Source organism: Tauraco erythrolophus, chromosome 4, assembly GCF_009769465.1.
Source record: "Tauraco erythrolophus isolate bTauEry1 chromosome 4, bTauEry1.pri, whole genome shotgun sequence".
In the NCBI taxonomy this organism is placed as follows: domain Eukaryota; kingdom Metazoa; phylum Chordata; class Aves; order Musophagiformes; family Musophagidae; genus Tauraco; species Tauraco erythrolophus.
In genome coordinates this window covers 71,369,503-71,386,554 of record NC_141468.1, presented here as the reverse complement: position 1 = coordinate 71,386,554, position 17,052 = coordinate 71,369,503, and the positions used below count along the sequence as shown (strand labels likewise).

Here is a 17,052-nt window from a genome sequence, read left to right as displayed (position 1 = left end):
CAAAATAACTGGAGTTGGAAGAGAGGGTAAAAATGCAAATCACTCCTATTTTCAGAAGCAACTCTTCATCTTGGATCCGCATCTTCTCAGACAGTATCAGGGAAGCCTGGGGAACCCTGAGTCTAAGTCATTCGTCGTGTGAGAAGGACTGCAATGGGTGACATAAACTATAGAGGAGAAAAACAACACAGAACGTGAAAAATTAATGCAGTTATCCCCAGCTGCTTAAAAGCCGTTTCCCACAAGATCGCAAACGACAGTCTCCACAGGACACTGTAGTTGAAACACAGAAATGAGATATATCTTTTGTCTTCTGCATTTCAGACAAGTGTTACAACCTGCACTGATTTCTTTGGAAACATCCTTCTGATACAACCTGCACTGATTTCTTTGGAAACATCCTTCTGATGACAGTGAACATGAGTGAATTACTATTACAGAAAAGAATTTGCAGATTACTTTTGGTGAATTCTAAATCATACAGACTATGTGTGCTGGGAAGCCCATGCTTTAATGGAAACACTTTGTTGTCAGCTATGAAGGTAATTAATTTTACTATTAGATCGGGTCATTTCTGGAAATCAGGTCAATTTGCTAAAAATTCAAAGTAACGTTGTTCCACTGGAGAGGGTAACCTCATTTTCATGTTACACCAAGTCAAACAAGAAGTTCACTGAAAACAAAAAACGTTGCATCTCTTTCAGAACAATGGAAATAAGATTGCAGTCAGAGCCACTGGATTTTAACAGTGCTGGTCTGGATTCACCCAAGCATAAACAAGAACAAAATTCAGGTATCTGTCCCTCGCACAAGAGTTCTTAAGAAAGCCCCAAAGCTGACGATGCAAAGCTCATCCTAAATTGGACTATCAAGTCACTGTGCCCTAGAGTGAGATTTTAGAGTGCAGGATGGCAAACTCTCTGCTGAGTCAGATTTGTCACTTTGGCACAATTATGTGATTACCTTACAGAGGGCAGCTGAGCTGTTAGTTCAAAGGAAAGTGGCACTCAAACTGATACAAGCACAGAATCAAGTCCCGTGCATTTATAACAGTGGGGAACAAAACAAAGTTAGTCAGTGCTGATACTGTGGTGAGAATCCGGAGCTCTAGTTACTGGGTTCCATCCTTGGGTGATTTCAACAAAGCTATGATAACTGCACAAACATGCGTACTTGAAGTACTTATGAAGAGAGGAAAGTGCTTTTATTGCATCAATTGGTATTACCGAGAAAAGAAAAAAATGCTTCCAGGTAAACAAGTCATCTTTGAGGCACTGGCTCTGGGTCTGTCTCTGGTTTTGTCTTTTTCAGCCCTGGTAAAAATACAGTACAGATACCTAGGAATCTAAAAATATCAAATAAGGATACTACATTACTAGATTACAGAAGTGAGAAAGCACTGCAATATATATGCTAACTTTGTATGAAAGCTTTTCTTTTTCTTTAAACAAGTTGATATTTATCTTTGCAACTTCTAATTTCAATTAATTCTTTAGTCATATTGTTACGAGCTTTATGTTTTACCTATTCCAATTAACATTAAGCTTCTTATTTGATATGATTTTAATGATACCATACGTACATTTTTCACAATGTTTCATCATACAAATACGGGGTTTGTTCTCGCCAACAGACCCACAGGTAGTTACTGGAGAACTTCTGTGTTTGCACACTATGAGTTGACACACTGACATCAGATAGCATGACCCAGGTTCACTGAAGAGCATCAGCACCCTTAGGTCACAAATTGAGGCAAGAGCAACAGAAATTTAACAAGCTGACAAGGAGATCTGGGGAGCAGTTAATGCATACAGCAAGAAAGTGGAAAAAAAACCCAAAAGCTACAAATACGCTAAACAGTATGTTCTAAAAAATATTTAGTGGTGCTGAATATTACATAAGCCTTGGCAGAATGATTCTGGAACAATGCTTTTCATTGTTTATAGGCTATATTATTCTAAAGACGTTTTCTATTTGATTTCCCAAATGTTTGTAGCTAAGTTAGCTTACGGAGGGAGGTTAGTGAAACTGATGGTCACACAATGACAGGCTAAAGCTGCACCAAAGGCAGGCAGATGCTGTTAAATCTTTATCTCACAGTTTTCTTGCTGCCCCTCTTGTCGTGAACAGGAGCAACATCATTATTAGTGAGGTCTCTCCAACACACTGTCATACAACATACTGATTCCATCACTGGCCAAGTAGCAAGGCCAAAGTCTTCATTAGGTATTTAAAGCCCTTCTGTCATTATTCCCTAAGCGTGGCAGCAATCTGCCTGCAGGCCCTTGTCAAATTTCACTGCTGGCCATTACATCTTGCCAAATGATCTGAACAAATCTCAGCTAGGTAGTTACATTCCTCACTATGGCTAAACGGCACTGTTGCGTGCTGCAGAACGCTCTCCCTGTTTTACCTCAGAACTAGCTTCACTGATATGTTTCAGAAGAGTGAGGCTTTTTGCGTACATACGTATCTCCTGTGCGTCTGAAAGTGCACTGGTATTTGCTTTGTTACCTAATTAGAGGTGAATGCCAATGCATGGAGAAGGGAAGCTACTTCAGAGAAGTACTCAGCGTGCTGTGAATCAAGAGCCCCCATCACCATCACCAGAACAGTGGTGTTTGCAGCGCGAGAGGCCAGGGAACAGCCAGCAGAAGCGCCGTTTTCTCCTTACAGAATCCAAATAAAAAGAGCACACAAAGGAGGGATTTGCTCGTGCTGCCCAAAGCAGCATTAGCTCTCCCTCTATGTTCAGTGACCCCACCACATGGGTCACAATCCACAGATGCTGGCATACAGCCCTTGCCTGCAGAGCCACCAAGAGCCATGCAAGAGACCAGAAAGGAAAACACAGAGTGAATCTCTTCTCCTCCCTTCCCTCCCTCCCTGAGATCTCACATTTTAGATGTCCCAGTCCAGCCAAGCTCATTTTTGTACCTCTCCTAGCCCTCTCCCCCTTTGAAAGGCTTGCTCTTCCCTTCCACAGCCTTTCTTTACCATGTTTGTGTATAGAAGATCATTGTACTATTGTTCATAAAGCGCTAGGAGATAAATGGTGTTATGTAACTGCTAGTTACTGTTTTATCATTTTCAGAATGATGGAAAAGTAAAATGGGAATGTAGACTCCCCTTGGGGCCAGGCCGGGCAAACTAAACTTACAAAACCAAAAGAACATTCACTTCAGCATCTCCAAAACAGAAGAATGGAAGGGTAATGCATTTCAGTACATACTGTCCAGCACAAAATGACAAGCCATTAATAACTGCGGCATATAGGCATGTGTGGAGTGAGACATCTTCTGTCATATAGCTCCCAGTCAAAAGAGTTTACAAAAAAGTGTTGGGTTTTAGGGGTTTTTTTAACATTTGCAATGATTTGCTATTCATTAAACTCTGGTATCTTGTGGCTTTTGATATTCCAAAGAGCTTTTATTCAGCTTGCTTTTCATTCCAGGTCAGCTAACATAAAATCAATAATGGTTTGGACAGATTTTCTTCTTGTAATGAGCCTAAAATTGGCATACATAGTCTAAACTCTCTTCCTGTTTCACATTTATAGGAGCTTTCTCAGTGATTTACTTCTCTCTCTCGTATTCTTTTGTGGCAGAAATTTGCACCAGCATGTTACGAGGCTTCTGCACTGTTCTTATGCCAGGCACAGATACCTGCTGCCTACTGAACTCAATGAAACTTCTTGACACCGAAATCAATTACAGCAAAAGCAGGTTGTCACTGCTGGAAAGTGCAATTACACCCTCATCCAGGCCAAAGTTGCAATTCTTCACGCAGACAATCCCGGTACTCAGACTTAGATCACGTCCAGAGGACTGCTCTGACGAGCAGTGGCTGCAGGAACAGGCACTCTTTCTGTAGTAAGAATCTGGTACTTGTTCCCATGCTCACAAACTGTACCACGTACCTAAACACCTGCACAAAAGTCCAATGGGAACTGATGGCTCTAAGCTTTGAGCAGGGTATGTAGATCATCTTTAAGTAACAATCTCAAAGATCAGTACATCTAAAATACCTACTGAACAATGCTTTACTTAAGCATGTACTTGAAGTTGAGCCCATGCTAAGTGCTTTGCTGAACTGTGATCTAACCATGCTTCTGGTCGTATTACTCAGTGTCTGGCAGCAATCTCTCTCATTAGAAAGCAAATCCTTTACTGCCTTATAAGCCAATATAAATTACGCATCCTTGTAAAGAAGGTGTCAAAGTCGAGTTTGCCTGAACTGTGCTTGACAACTGTTTAGAAAGCCAAGCCAAACAAATATTTTCAACCATATTTTGAGAACAATTAGTTTTCATTTTAATGGAAAGTTCTGTTGTTTTATTATGGGAAACTGCAGCACGTTCAAACTGAAGGTTGAGGAGTGTTTTGACAAGTTTGCATAGAACCCTGTGCAGCAATCAGGGTGTTTTGCTCTCATAGAGCTTGATCTTGATTGGGACAAATCCCACTCTCAGTTATAGCAGGGCACACATACTGGAATCCAGATCTGAATTTTGCAGACTGGCTCCAGTGCAAAGTTAAAAACCCCCAGCACTCTGCAAGACCAAGTCCTGTGGTACCTCTGCAAACACGAAGTAGGGTTCAACAAGCAGTCGTGATCATCTAACAGTTCACTGCCACTGAAGGGTGAGGATTTCACTCCTCCCTGCTTCCTCACTTCCCCACACCACTGACCTTCCTCATCCACTGACCTTCCTCATCCCTTCCTTGCACTGCCTCTGGCTCTCACTTGCTTTCCAATTCACTAATTTGACAGCAAAAAATCTACATTGTTGTTGTTGTTGCTGCTGCATTGGATTTTCTGCCAGATTGGTGAGCTCAAGCAGCTCCTGGAAGAGAAGGCAGCACTGGCACATGTACTTGCACAAGGACAGAAGCAGTTCAGGGTACGCAACAAAAGGGCACATGATGGGAGGAAGAAATCTGAAAAGGAAGGATGAAGACAAGGCCTTTCCTTTCCATCAACAACGGGCTTTTAAGATCAGCTCAACCCATTCCCCATAGCCCCAACCTGCTTTCACCTACAGCAGTTTTACATTGCAATAATTACTGTTATGTAATTCAGATCATTAACATCCAAAACTCCTGGCCATAAGCAGGGTTCCACTGTTAAACAAGAAACTGTATATACACATTGCCCCTGCTCTGAGGAGCTGACAGTTTAATCCTGAACAATGTGCAAATGGAAGAGCAAACTATGGAAGACAAAAGTAGTCAAGAAGGTGAGAGGGGTAGTAGTTAGAGGAAGACACAACCAAAATGTGATCCTGAAGGACTCACTGAATTGTTTGGTACTTACTCAGGTGACTCAGATGGATTTAATCACTGAAAGTAAATCAAAGTACTTGCCTGAGAAAAAAGCTTCACTTTAAGTCTATCAATGATATAGAGCTCAGCACGTGCAACAGGTCATTATACCACTTCTTTGTTTCATTTTAGATTCAGCCTCACCAAAGGGCTCATTCTGCACTTAACTTTGATGCAGAAACTCCCACTAAAACTAAGAGGAGATCTGCCCGAGTCTGGAGTGCAGCTGGACGGGGCACTTTGTCTGTTAGTCTTGTTGCAGACAGTCTCTTAGCATATTACAGCATCATTCCCCATCTAAGTAAAGAAGCAAACCAACCAAGAAACCAACATCTAAAATTAATGTGAAAGATCCTGTTCTCTATTATCAGATTCAATCTCCTTCACTGCTGGGTTTTGGGCTGAGCTCTATGTGACAGTTCTTTACACCAAACATGAAAAATTCTACTTGCTTGGCACTCACCATGCCTGTTTTACTGAACAGGAAGGAAAAAACATTGTGCATTTGGCCATTAGCATTAAACAGCATGGTAAGGAACAGGCAAGCAGAATTTGTGTCTGGACCAGAGAACGTCAAAGCGCTGTTTTGCAAAGCTGATTTAAATTTATCACAGTACATATATCTGAGGTACTTGCATAAATTATAATCCTGATTTTGTATTTACTTAGTTGCATTAGAAAATTTGTTAGAAACAAACCTTGAGTGTTGACAATCAAGATTTCTCTTTCTGCTAGTCTTGCTGTGCCACTGTATGTGGTAAAGGCATGAAACATCCTTCAGCAATAAAACAGAAGTCTGAGGGGAAAAGAGAGATGTCCTTTGCAAGAAAAATGGTAACACAGCTCTTGGTTTTAAAGTAAAGAAGCAACTTTGTGTCAGTCTTCACTAGTAAGCCGTAGAGTGCTGTGTTATCACCATGAAGATAACGTGTCATTTGTCTTTCAACAACTTCTTAACTGTAAAATCCACAGCACTGAAAAGGTTTTGTTTGGAAATCAAAGAAAATGAGGATGTGTTCTGATGAAAGGTGATGCTTTCGGTCTGAGTCCAAGATATAAGCCACGCAATGGTTATTTAAGTAGCACGGCATGCCATGTTAGACTCTTTAAGTGCCGTCCGTTTGAAAAACAGTGAACTGCGTACACAAATGGCATGGATACATCAAGGTGACTGATACACACGCGAAAGTAACCTGGAGTGTACAACGAAAAGAGTTTTGCAGATATTGCACTCATATTCTACTTTGTTACACCTATCCACTCCCTTATGTTTTTGATCTGTTGTGCACTTGGATCGAAACCAGTAACAGCAGACAATATTTTTCTTTCAGTCTCAAAAATATAAGGAAGGTATAAAACTGTAGAACTACAAAAAAGGAAAAAAAAAAAAGCTGCACATACATTTTTTTTCAGTGGGGAGAGGAAGCACAGGACTGAATTATTTAGAAATTCTGAAACAGTAAGGTAATTAATAAAATTATTTATAAAGAAATCTATCTACAATATTTAATAATTTAAGGCTCACAATAAGCTAACATATCAATGACAATAAAAGTTTTCTGCTATAGGGTTAAAAGCACCAAATTCACTTCACATACTAGATAACCAGATCTGTACTGATCACAAGTGGAAAACTCTGAAAGTGCTGATCTGCTAATGTTCCTAGTGCTTTAACAACGTTGTATTTCACAGGAATAAGAAATCCCCTTTCAACCATAAATACCGTTATACAGATATAAAATATATTGGAACAATTTCAATTTCAAACTACAGTAGAAAACCCCTAAACCTCCCCCCCGCCCCCAATCCATTCATTCTCCACACACACATCCCCCAACTCTTTAACACTAAACTTGGAGCAACTGAATCGGTTACAAATGATCCATTTAAAATAAACCACCATTCGCTAAAATAAGTTTCTACAAATTAGATTTTGCACTGTCATAATTTACCAGCTCCTGCATCATGGAGCGTAGCTTATTCTTAGTCTATTTTAAAAATAGGTGACCCTTTGTGCCATGGAAAAAGAACATAAAAACATGTATTCCTGGAGGACTACTCAGGACAGTGATCAATTTATAAAATATAGCCTGATTTAAAAAACTAATTGGTACCAAAAGAATAATTATAGTACTAAGTTTCTGACACCAGCAAATCCTTCTGCATCTCTGAACTCTCTCTCCTGTCCTTACAGGTCTGTTTCCCTGTTAGTGTCCAGACAGAGAGCATAGAGGGATTTTCTGAGATCTACGTTACTCTTAGCTTTGATATTGGTTTTCTCTAAGGAGCTGGTGCCGTTGTTGAACCCCTCACTGTTTTCCAAGTGCACAACAGATTTGTTCAGAGAGTTCCTACTGGATCTTCTCTTCATATCTCCCCCCGTTGTGCTGCCCTGAGCACTACTGTGTTCATCTTTGAGGATAGCTTGCTCTTCATGATCAGTCTCTCGGTGGTAGAAGTAGTTGAAGTTGGACACAATGACAGGGACAGGTAGGGCGATGGTGAGCACACCTGCGATGGCACACAAGGAACCCACAATCTTGCCCCCCACGGTGACAGGTCGCATATCCCCATAGCCCACAGTGGTCATGGTTACCACTGCCCACCAGAAAGCATCAGGGATGCTGGAGAAATGAGACTCAGGGTCATCGGCCTCAGCAAAGTAGACAGCGCTGGAGAAGAGGATCACCCCAATAAAGAGGAAGAAGATGAGGAGGCCCAGCTCCCTCATGCTGGCTTTCAAAGTCTGTCCCAAGATCTGCAGACCCTTGGAGTGTCTGGAGAGCTTGAAGATCCTGAAGACTCTGACCAGACGAATGACTCTGAGGATGGCCAGGGACATGGCTTGCTGCTGGCCCCCGCCCCCATTGCTACTGCCACCCCCGGGCTGCTGCTGCTCATGGGCCAGCTCGGTGCCCAGAGTGATGAAGTAGGGGATGATGGCCACGATGTCAATGATGTTCATGATGTTGCGGGAGAACTCGGGCTTGCTGGGGCAGGCGAAGAAGCGGACGAGGAGCTCAAAGGTGAACCAGATCACACAGGTGGTCTCAATGATGAAGAAGGGGTCAGAGAGGCTACTGGGTGGCTGCATGGGTGGGGAGTCCCCGGTCGTGCCATTCAAACCTCCACTTTGTGGGGGCAGTGGCATAGGCATCTCCCTCTCGTCCCTGAATTCCGGCAGGGTCTCCAGGCAGAAGGTGATGATGGAGATGAGGATTACCAGCACGGAGACGATGGCGATAGCCCGGGCTGAGCTGGAGCTCTCAGGGTACTCAAAGATGAGCCAGACCTGGCGCTGGAACTCATTGCGGGGCAGGGGCTTCTCCTCCTCTTTGATGAAGCCCTCATCCTCCCGGAAGCGCTCCATGGCCTCCTCACCCAGCTGGTAGAAGCGGATCTCATCGGCGAAGACGTCGATGGAGACATTGACGGGCCGGCGGAGCTTGCCCCCGGACTGGTAGAAGTAGAGGATCCCGTCGAAGCTGGGCCGGTTCCGGTCGAAGAAGTACTCGTTGCGGAGCGGGTCGAAGTAGCGCATGCGCTTATCCGGGTCCCCCAGCAGCGTGTCGGGGAACTGGCTGAGGGTGCCCAGCTGGGTCTCGAAGCGCAGCCCCGAGATGTTGATCAGCACCCGCTGGTGATGCATGGCGCCCCGGTCGGCCGCCGCCTCCTCCTCCTCCTCGCCCCCCGCCGCCATGGCCATGCCCCGGCGGTGCCCCCCTTCCTCCGGGGGGACCATCTCCGCCGTCGCACCGGGGCGCGGGGCGCGCGGCGGCGGTCGGGGCGGCGGGGCGGCTCCGCGCGCCGCCGCCACCGCCTTGCCGGTGGGGCTGCCCGGGCTGCCGCTGCGGCGCCTCCCGCCGCCTCCCCGGGGATCCGGCGGGGGCTGCTCCCGCTCCTCGTTCGTCGGCAGCGGCGGCGGCGGCGGCGTCGGCGGCGGCGGCGGGGAGCCCTCCTTGCCGTCGCTCAGCCGCGGCGCAGCGGCGGCGGAGCCCGCGATGTGGGGCAAGTCGCCTCGCCGCCGGGCCCGGGCGCTGCCGCCGCCGCCACCGCTGCCGCCGGCCGCGGCATCCTCGCCGCCCGCGATGGCCGTGGCGCCGCCGTTCTCCAGAGTCACCAGCGCGATCTCCATGGGCAGCGGCGGCAGGAGGCAGGCGCGTCTGAGGCGGCGGGCATGCTGCGCTCGCCGCCCCGCCGCCGCTGCCGCCGCCGCCGGCCACCTCCGGGCGGCCGCCCTGCCCTGCCCTGCCCTGCCCTGCCCTGCCCTGCCCGGCCCTGCCCTGCCCGGCCCGGCCCTGCCCTGCCCGGTCCTGCCCGCCTCCGCTCACTGCGCGGCGGCGCGCGGCGGCGCGCGGCCCGGGAGAGCCTCCCGGGGACCCGGATATGAACGGGCGATCATTATATTCTGGTCACTTGACGTCAAAAAGGATCCCTTCTCCTCCGCGCCCCCGTGCAGGCAGCGCCAGCCTCCCCCGGGGAACCACGACACCGCATCCGCGCCCCGCCCCGCCCCGCGACGGGGATCCGCACCGGGGCAGCGGATCTCACCCGCGGGGAGCGCGACGGCCGCCGGCGGGGCAGCCGCTGCGGATGCCCACAGGTGCCGCCGCACCGCCGCGCCGGGGGGGAGCTTCGCGGCGGGGGCTGCTTCGGGACCGCTCCTGAGAAGGGGGAAGCCGGGCCGCGGGGACACCTGTGCCCGGGTCGGGGGGCAGGAGCCGCCCTCCGCCCCGCGGGGGACACCGCCCGCTCGCCAGCCGCCGGGCAGCCCGCCCGCCGCCGCGCTGCCCCCGCCCCCGCTGCCTGCCCGCCGCGGCGGGGGATTACGGTGCGGCCCCCACGCGTGGATTACTCGCTAAAGGGATTGGGCGCAGGGAGCGCTCTGGCTGTAAACCCCCACTCACCTAAAATGAAAATCGTAATCGAGAGCCCTGGGGATTCCTGGCGCCTCTTGGCGTGTGCCCCCCCCCCACCTCCGCCCCGCTCCCCAGCGTAATGAGAACAAAGGAAGGGATTGGGGGATTGGGTATTTCGGGGGGGGGCGGGGTGGGGCGGGGAGGGGGTTTGCTTTGCTCTCCCACCTCCTTCTCCCATTTTATCATGGAATTGGTGCAGCTCCAAAAGGTGCTTCCAAAGCCCGCAGAGGAGGACGTTTCTACTAGGCTACCTTCGTGTAAGCATTTGCAGACCGGGACCATGCTTTCCCTTTGATGCGTTCTTAAACCCACATCCAAGGCTGATCCGTTTCAGGAGATGCACGTTTTATTAGTGAAAAGGAATTGAAGCAGCTTTACACAATGACTTCAATTACAGTTCAGTAATACAATCAGTGCTAAGATCTTATTTTCTATATTCAAACCATGAATTCATCTATTCTATTCGAGGTCTACGGGGCAATTGAACTAAACATGTACACAAATGCTGTAGGATTAAAATCTGTATCTATATATACACTGCTCCACTCTTGTAGAGTTTCTAGGTTTCTAACAAAATCAGGTATAAAAAATACCAAATTAAGCAAAAAACCATTTTGCATTCCAGTTGGCATCACTGCAGTCACATTTTTACTGAATCCTTGTGGTAGTACTCATAGCTCCATTGAATAATATACCTAGGTTCACTGGGATTAGTGGGTTTTCGCTTAATTTAAAACATTACCTCTGAGTGTGAAATAAGCCCAAAAATACTAAAAACAGTGCCAAAACAGAAAACCATAATTACATTAAATGGTTACTGTAAGCGATGATTTGCCCATGACATGGTCATGTTCTGTAATTTACCTCTGAGAACTGAGCACAGAATCACTGTGCCGGTGAAGTAAAGGACCACTTTGCTCGCACAAGTAATTCCAAGAAGCAAAAATCCAGTGAGTTTTCTAGAGCAGCCCTTTGAACATAACGTCCTTTGATTTACAGGAGCAGTCATGTAACAGAATAATGTATCAAACCTGCAAAATGTAGCATAATACCCTTTGGGACTAGCAAACTCTGCAGTAAATACAGACATACCTGGGCACCCCAACAAATAACAGCTGATCTGTCACCAATGCATGTTAGGGATTGTAACCAGAGGAAGGGCTTGAACACTGGAAAATTAGTCTGGTTTCCCAGTTCTGTCAGCTCCTCTAATGCAAGATATTCTCCCTCCAAACCTTGCCTCAGGAATAATAATTTATTTCAAGAGGAAACATCACAGACAAGTTGATCTAGATCTCCCGGAGGCAATGCCAGTCAAAATTAATAACTCGCACCGCAGGAACTGTGGCATCCGGCCATCATAACAAACACCTTTGGAGTCTGCTCAGTGAGAATGTCCCTTCCATAGGGCCAGTCACAGGCATCCACAGACACTCAACTGTGCTTTTGTCAGCATACGAATATACCCAGTAACACAACAGGGAACAGATGACTTGCCAGCGCCTGTGTCCACTCCCTCACCTCTGTACTTTTTTGAGTCAGCCTGCTGTTCCTGCATGTGTTTGAGCATATACACCCTCCTCCTCGTCTGCAAAACCCCCTTCCAGGGACCTTCTCCCACAAGGCTTACACTTTGCCTTTGCTTGCAACCACCCTATAACCTGTCATTGCATTAGATGAGTCCCCACAGGCTCCAAGAACAAACCCCAGCTCTCTAGAGGGACATATACGTGCTAACCATCACAGATCCCTCCCTCTTTCAAGCACATCCCATAGAAAACCCACATCCCTTCCCAACCCTGTTCCTACACTTTAATTCCCACTCCTAGAGACACTTTCAAAAATTCCCCTACGCAGTAAGCGTGCTCAGGACCGTGGCAGACGGCCTTCTGGGGGGACAGCTCAGGGGCTGATGGTGGGCACCACGCAGAGCAGAAGAGAGGGCACAGAGGATTAGTAAGCGTGCGCTGCCTCTCAAACGGTTGTATCCATTCTGCCATTCCTTCATCAACAACAGGGAGCAGCACTTCTCTGATGCCTGGGAGAGATTACGTTGAATTTAAATTCTCCCTTGATTAAAACCCAAGTTTCTAGCCTTTCCAAATGTTGCGTTGCAGCGTTCACATCCTGAATTTGCAGGCAGATGGGATAATGCTAAAATGCAGAGAAAAAGACAGACGTGCCCACATTCATCTTCCTGAAAGCCTCACTGAAAAACCTATGAAGAAAATGTACATTATTACGTGATATGGCAGGAAAATACAGCTGCTCTGTATAGTGTTGAGTAGAATATAACTACTTTCTTTGCAGCTTTAATGATTCTGAGAATCTAGTATGGTATCTGTATATGTGGGTACAATTGAAGAGGGGAGAAAAGGGTGAAGATAAAGTGGAAGGATGATGACATCTACTCCAAGCAGGGAATGTCGAAAGACAATTCTTCTTTACCAACCCTAGATTTCTGAGTGTGATGAAAAGACTCTGAACACTTTCTTGAAGAGCAGTCTTACCAGCAGAAAGCCAAGGTACTGGAGAGAAAGGATGACACGCAGAATAGTGGGACATATCAAGTGCTGAGATATGTTATTAATGTTTTAACTAGACACTCCTTGACAATGAATTTATTTCTCCCCCTACTTGTGTTTTAGCAAAAAGTATCTTCTACCCTGAGTACTTGCACACACGTATCAGTCCCTGACACTCCAGCACATCCACACCAAAACTTGCCATTCTCTCCAGCTCCCACTGCCGCTCAGTTCTACTCCAGTCACAATGTCTGTTGTCATCACCTCTTACTGGGGTGTTGCTTTTTTCCCCCCATACCTGATTCGCACTGCACCATTAGTGGTTTATCCTGCAGTGTCATTTGCAGGTTGGCTCCTGAGGCTGGACAGGTGGTTGGTAAATGGGATTTCTCTGATCAAGCAACATCAAGAGGACGCCTAAACATGATCCTTTTAAGATTCGCTACTTTAGCAGCCAGCACCTGTGAGAGGCTCATATAAGCTTAGCTTTGCAGAATAAGAAACACTGTCCAAGCTAGAGATTGTCTATCTTTCACCTAAAGGCAGGCTGCACTCCCAATGCTACCTTACCAACACTTCCATGGGGAGAAAAGAAGGATCATATCCTTATGCTCTGTAAAGCCATCATGCCACAGACATGAATAATACATGCCCACACTCAGACCTGTGTAATCATGTGCACCACATAATGAGACTTCTGTAACTGCCCCCACCCCCATATTCTGCTGCATTTTCAGCTTTTCTATCCTCTGCTCTTGGATGCTGGGACAGATGCAACTGGCTGACCCAAGCCATCATGGGCTGATGAGTAGCACCCAATACATGCCATTACATAGCAGGAGTGGCAGTGGTGTGGCTGCTGGGAGCTGTCATTCAGTGGGACACCTGCAGAGAGCAAAATGACCGACCCATCCTATGTGGGAGTCTCATACGCTGAGAAATGAGAAATGGAGGTAGTCTGCAGAGGCTGCATTCATCTGCCTATACACACACACATACACACACTCTGCACACACGCTGCTATTCCTGACTAAGGACACCTTGGGGACATCCAGCCTTTTCACAAATACTCCCTCTTGGGCCAACCCTATCACTAACAGTGGATGTGGAGCTGCAGCTTCACCAAAATAAAAATACGATGCTGAGATGTGGAGAGACATACACCAGCATCTAGAGGCTTGATCTGCCCACAGCCCTCCCTTTCAGCAGTGGTGGGACTAGACGTGCCTGCTTTGACACATTTTGTGGGGACAGGGACCCCAGACCCCAGAAATGTGCCTCATGGGATAACATGGGTGATTACTTTTTTTCTTCGCCGTGACTAAATAACATTCCCCTGACGGCAGATGGTGAGAAAGCCATCTGAAGCCGAGAACAAACCGAAGGGGTTAAAGGAAAATCTGTGCCTCCTCCACATGGTTAATTCCCTGGCAGCCTGATCCTGTGTTGAGATGATTCAGGCCAGAGAGAGAGACTGCCACAGTCCCCAAGGGAGACCCTGCAGAAAAGACTCTTATTTCCTGTTCAGGAGGATTAAGTACAAGGCCATTGACAAATCACAGTAAACATCTGGATGTGAGCACTCCATCTATCAAGGCCTAATCCATGAAGTTATTCATTAATGAATTCAGCAAATTCACGCTGTTCTATATATAGGGTCGGCTGATCTTTTTTTAATGTTTGGCTTGGAGGTGGTTTACATCTGTATCAACAGATTTTTATTTATTGTACGAAGCAATCTACTGTATTCTGGTTTTGCTTAATTGTTTAGAGTAATTCTTCTGGGTTTTTTAAAAAAAAAAAACAAAATGCTACCATATTTTCTGATAGTATAAAAAAAAAAAACCCAGTAGTTAAAACCCAAGCATGTTCCTGCATTTTATATTGTTTTGCAATTTTAAGCCCAGGTTCCTCTGAAACTTTCCATCACACACTGATGGAAAAAACATTAAATAGTAATCGATTTTCTTTTCTGTATTTTGTTTTGATTAAAACGAGAATCCCTCTCATTTATCTTCAAAGAGAAAGTAAGCATTGAGTAAATGGTCTGGTTAATTCAAAAGTAATTTGATGAGAACATCCATAATTTACATTGACTTGAACAGCAGGAAAGATGCTGAGCACAACCAGATATCAAGCTTATTCATTTAAACAGACTACTTGCATTATGCTTTACTTCTTGTGAATGTAAACTGCTCTAAGAACATATAATGACCCGCATTTTATAAGGGGGAGACGTGCACACAACTGTGCCCTTAAAAGTCATCTGTTAAGCTTGAATAACACTCCAGTCTGCTCACATGCAAACCAGGCCATGTAGCTGAGCACATTGTTTTTCAGACAGCTGTGCCATCTTGTTTCGAGTGAAATCTGCAGGCTTTGTCACTGATACTGGTGGAATCAGCATTTGGCCCAGAGGTTTTTATAAATCCAGCTGTGATGGGATATTTTCAATTCACTCTCAAAGCTTTGGACTCTGCCAGACAGCATGAATCATCCAAACTTGCAATTTATAATTTCCAGCCCTTTTGACTTACAGTGCATTACTGTGATGTAATCTTTAACCCTAGGGACTTGATTTTAAAGAGGAAATCTCTTTATTCTCTTCTAAATTCCAGGAGCCTCTACTTTCAGGTTTTTGCTCTTGCCACAACAGGATGCTCCAAGTGGACAGTACCAACAGTGATATCCCAATTTAAACCAGAAGAACGAAGACAAGCGAGTGCAGTCTCTGAAGGAGCAAAGAATCAAGACCTGCAGAGCCACTCAGCTATACCTATGCAATTTTATCTTCTCTGCAAGTGCAAATATTCTCACAAGTGAATCTTGTTTGCATTGATGCTTCCATAATGGCTGTATTCCATACCAGTATCTATTTAGGTATGCAAAGCATGGTGGTTTTGGGCAAACTTGATCTCTCCTTATCACCCAAATGAAAATACTTCATTTTCATCCTATGGCCGTTGAAGTCACACTGACAAAAAGCTCTTACCATTTCAAAAGTGCAAGATCAGGCCACTCACTCAGGCTGTGAGGAAGAGGGACAGGAATTGACAGAGCAAAGGTTGTATGTCTAGGACAAATAGTTATGGTGGTGTATGATTTAGGTGATCAGTCATTTACTACAAGTTATCAGGTGGCAAATTCATACTTCTATATTTTGTTACCAGCTATGTGGCCAGTCATGGTCCAGAATCCATTGCAGTAAGCTCTTACACACAGACATAAATTAAGCTTCATAGGCTGCTTAAAAAAAACTAAATGACATGTTTATACATTTATATGTTTTAAAAAGGAGTGGATTTGCAAAAACATTGAGTAATCTTGTTCAAATGTCCTGCTCATTTCTAATTTTTAAGCAGTCATGAATTATGAATTAATCAAGAAAATCAAAATACATGATGCTTACTCTGGTATAAAATTATTAGTGAAGCCCTTGAAATTACTAACTACAATCTGAAAAACCTTATGTGAGGGGAAACTGAAGTTAAGACCTACTCATGATCCCCTCACTCATAGGAAAAAGAGCTACATTCATTGGATTTCTTTGTAAGCACAGATAATTTAGCCAGCTCCAGGAAAGTATATTCTACCATGAAACAAGGAGGCCAAATTTACTGGTGGTTTAAGCAGGATGGAGCCATAAGTGAATCATTAAGTGGACAGGAGTAATGAAACAACTTTACTTGCACTAAGTCTTCAATGCTGGAGAAGCCTCTGGGGAAACCCTCAACATGAATACAGTATGTTAGATACACAGCAGATTTTTTTCCTGCCTTACCAAACAAAGGGAAGAATAGAGGACCCACCCAGAGGTCTGCTATTTAAAGCTTTAACAAAAGTAGCATTCTAGTATGCAAAAGCAGTACATTTTATATAGCAAGTAGCGTGGAGAAATACTTAGCTTGAAGAAAAACAGCTAGCACACAGATCTGAAATAAGCCCTGCTTTGCTTTTCATACTCACCAGTGAAAATCAGAAGGAAGACTATTCAAATCAATGGAATGACTTTTATGGTGCATCATTTTGGTAATGTAAACCAATCCTTTGTGCATGTGTGTGAAGCAGAGGAGGGCACGGAATGGAAGAATACTGATTTATCTTATACACGTGCAGGTAGTAGCTAAAGGAAAGGTTTGGCATATCAACACAGACCGATGATGAACAAGTTGGGTTTATTTTGCATAGTCACTAAACTCCAGATTGGTGTAGACCGTACAATTTTTTTGTGTACACCCATTTCCTAGGTTCAGGCTAGTATCAAATCCTCTGGACATTCCCGGA

General features: G+C 45.5%; 1 protein-coding gene across 2 annotated transcripts; it reads right to left on the bottom strand.

Annotated features, from left to right (window-relative positions):
- Nucleotides 1-7,512: 7,512 nt before the first annotated feature.
- On the bottom strand, nucleotides 7,513-9,459 carry LOC104382621 (potassium voltage-gated channel subfamily A member 1). 2 transcript variants are annotated; one of them, XM_086610449.1, is made up of 2 exons: nucleotides 9,248-9,459; nucleotides 7,513-9,094 (listed from the first exon to the last, which is right to left on the bottom strand). In XM_086610449.1, the coding sequence occupies exons 1-2, from the start codon at nucleotides 9,457-9,459 to the stop codon at nucleotides 7,513-7,515; spliced, it is 1,794 nt and encodes a 597-aa protein (XP_086466575.1). The 2 variants fall into 2 exon arrangements, with proteins under 2 accessions (XP_086466575.1, XP_009988912.2); XM_009990610.2 differs by having other exon boundaries at nucleotides 7,513-9,459.
- Nucleotides 9,460-17,052: the final 7,593 nt, after the last annotated feature.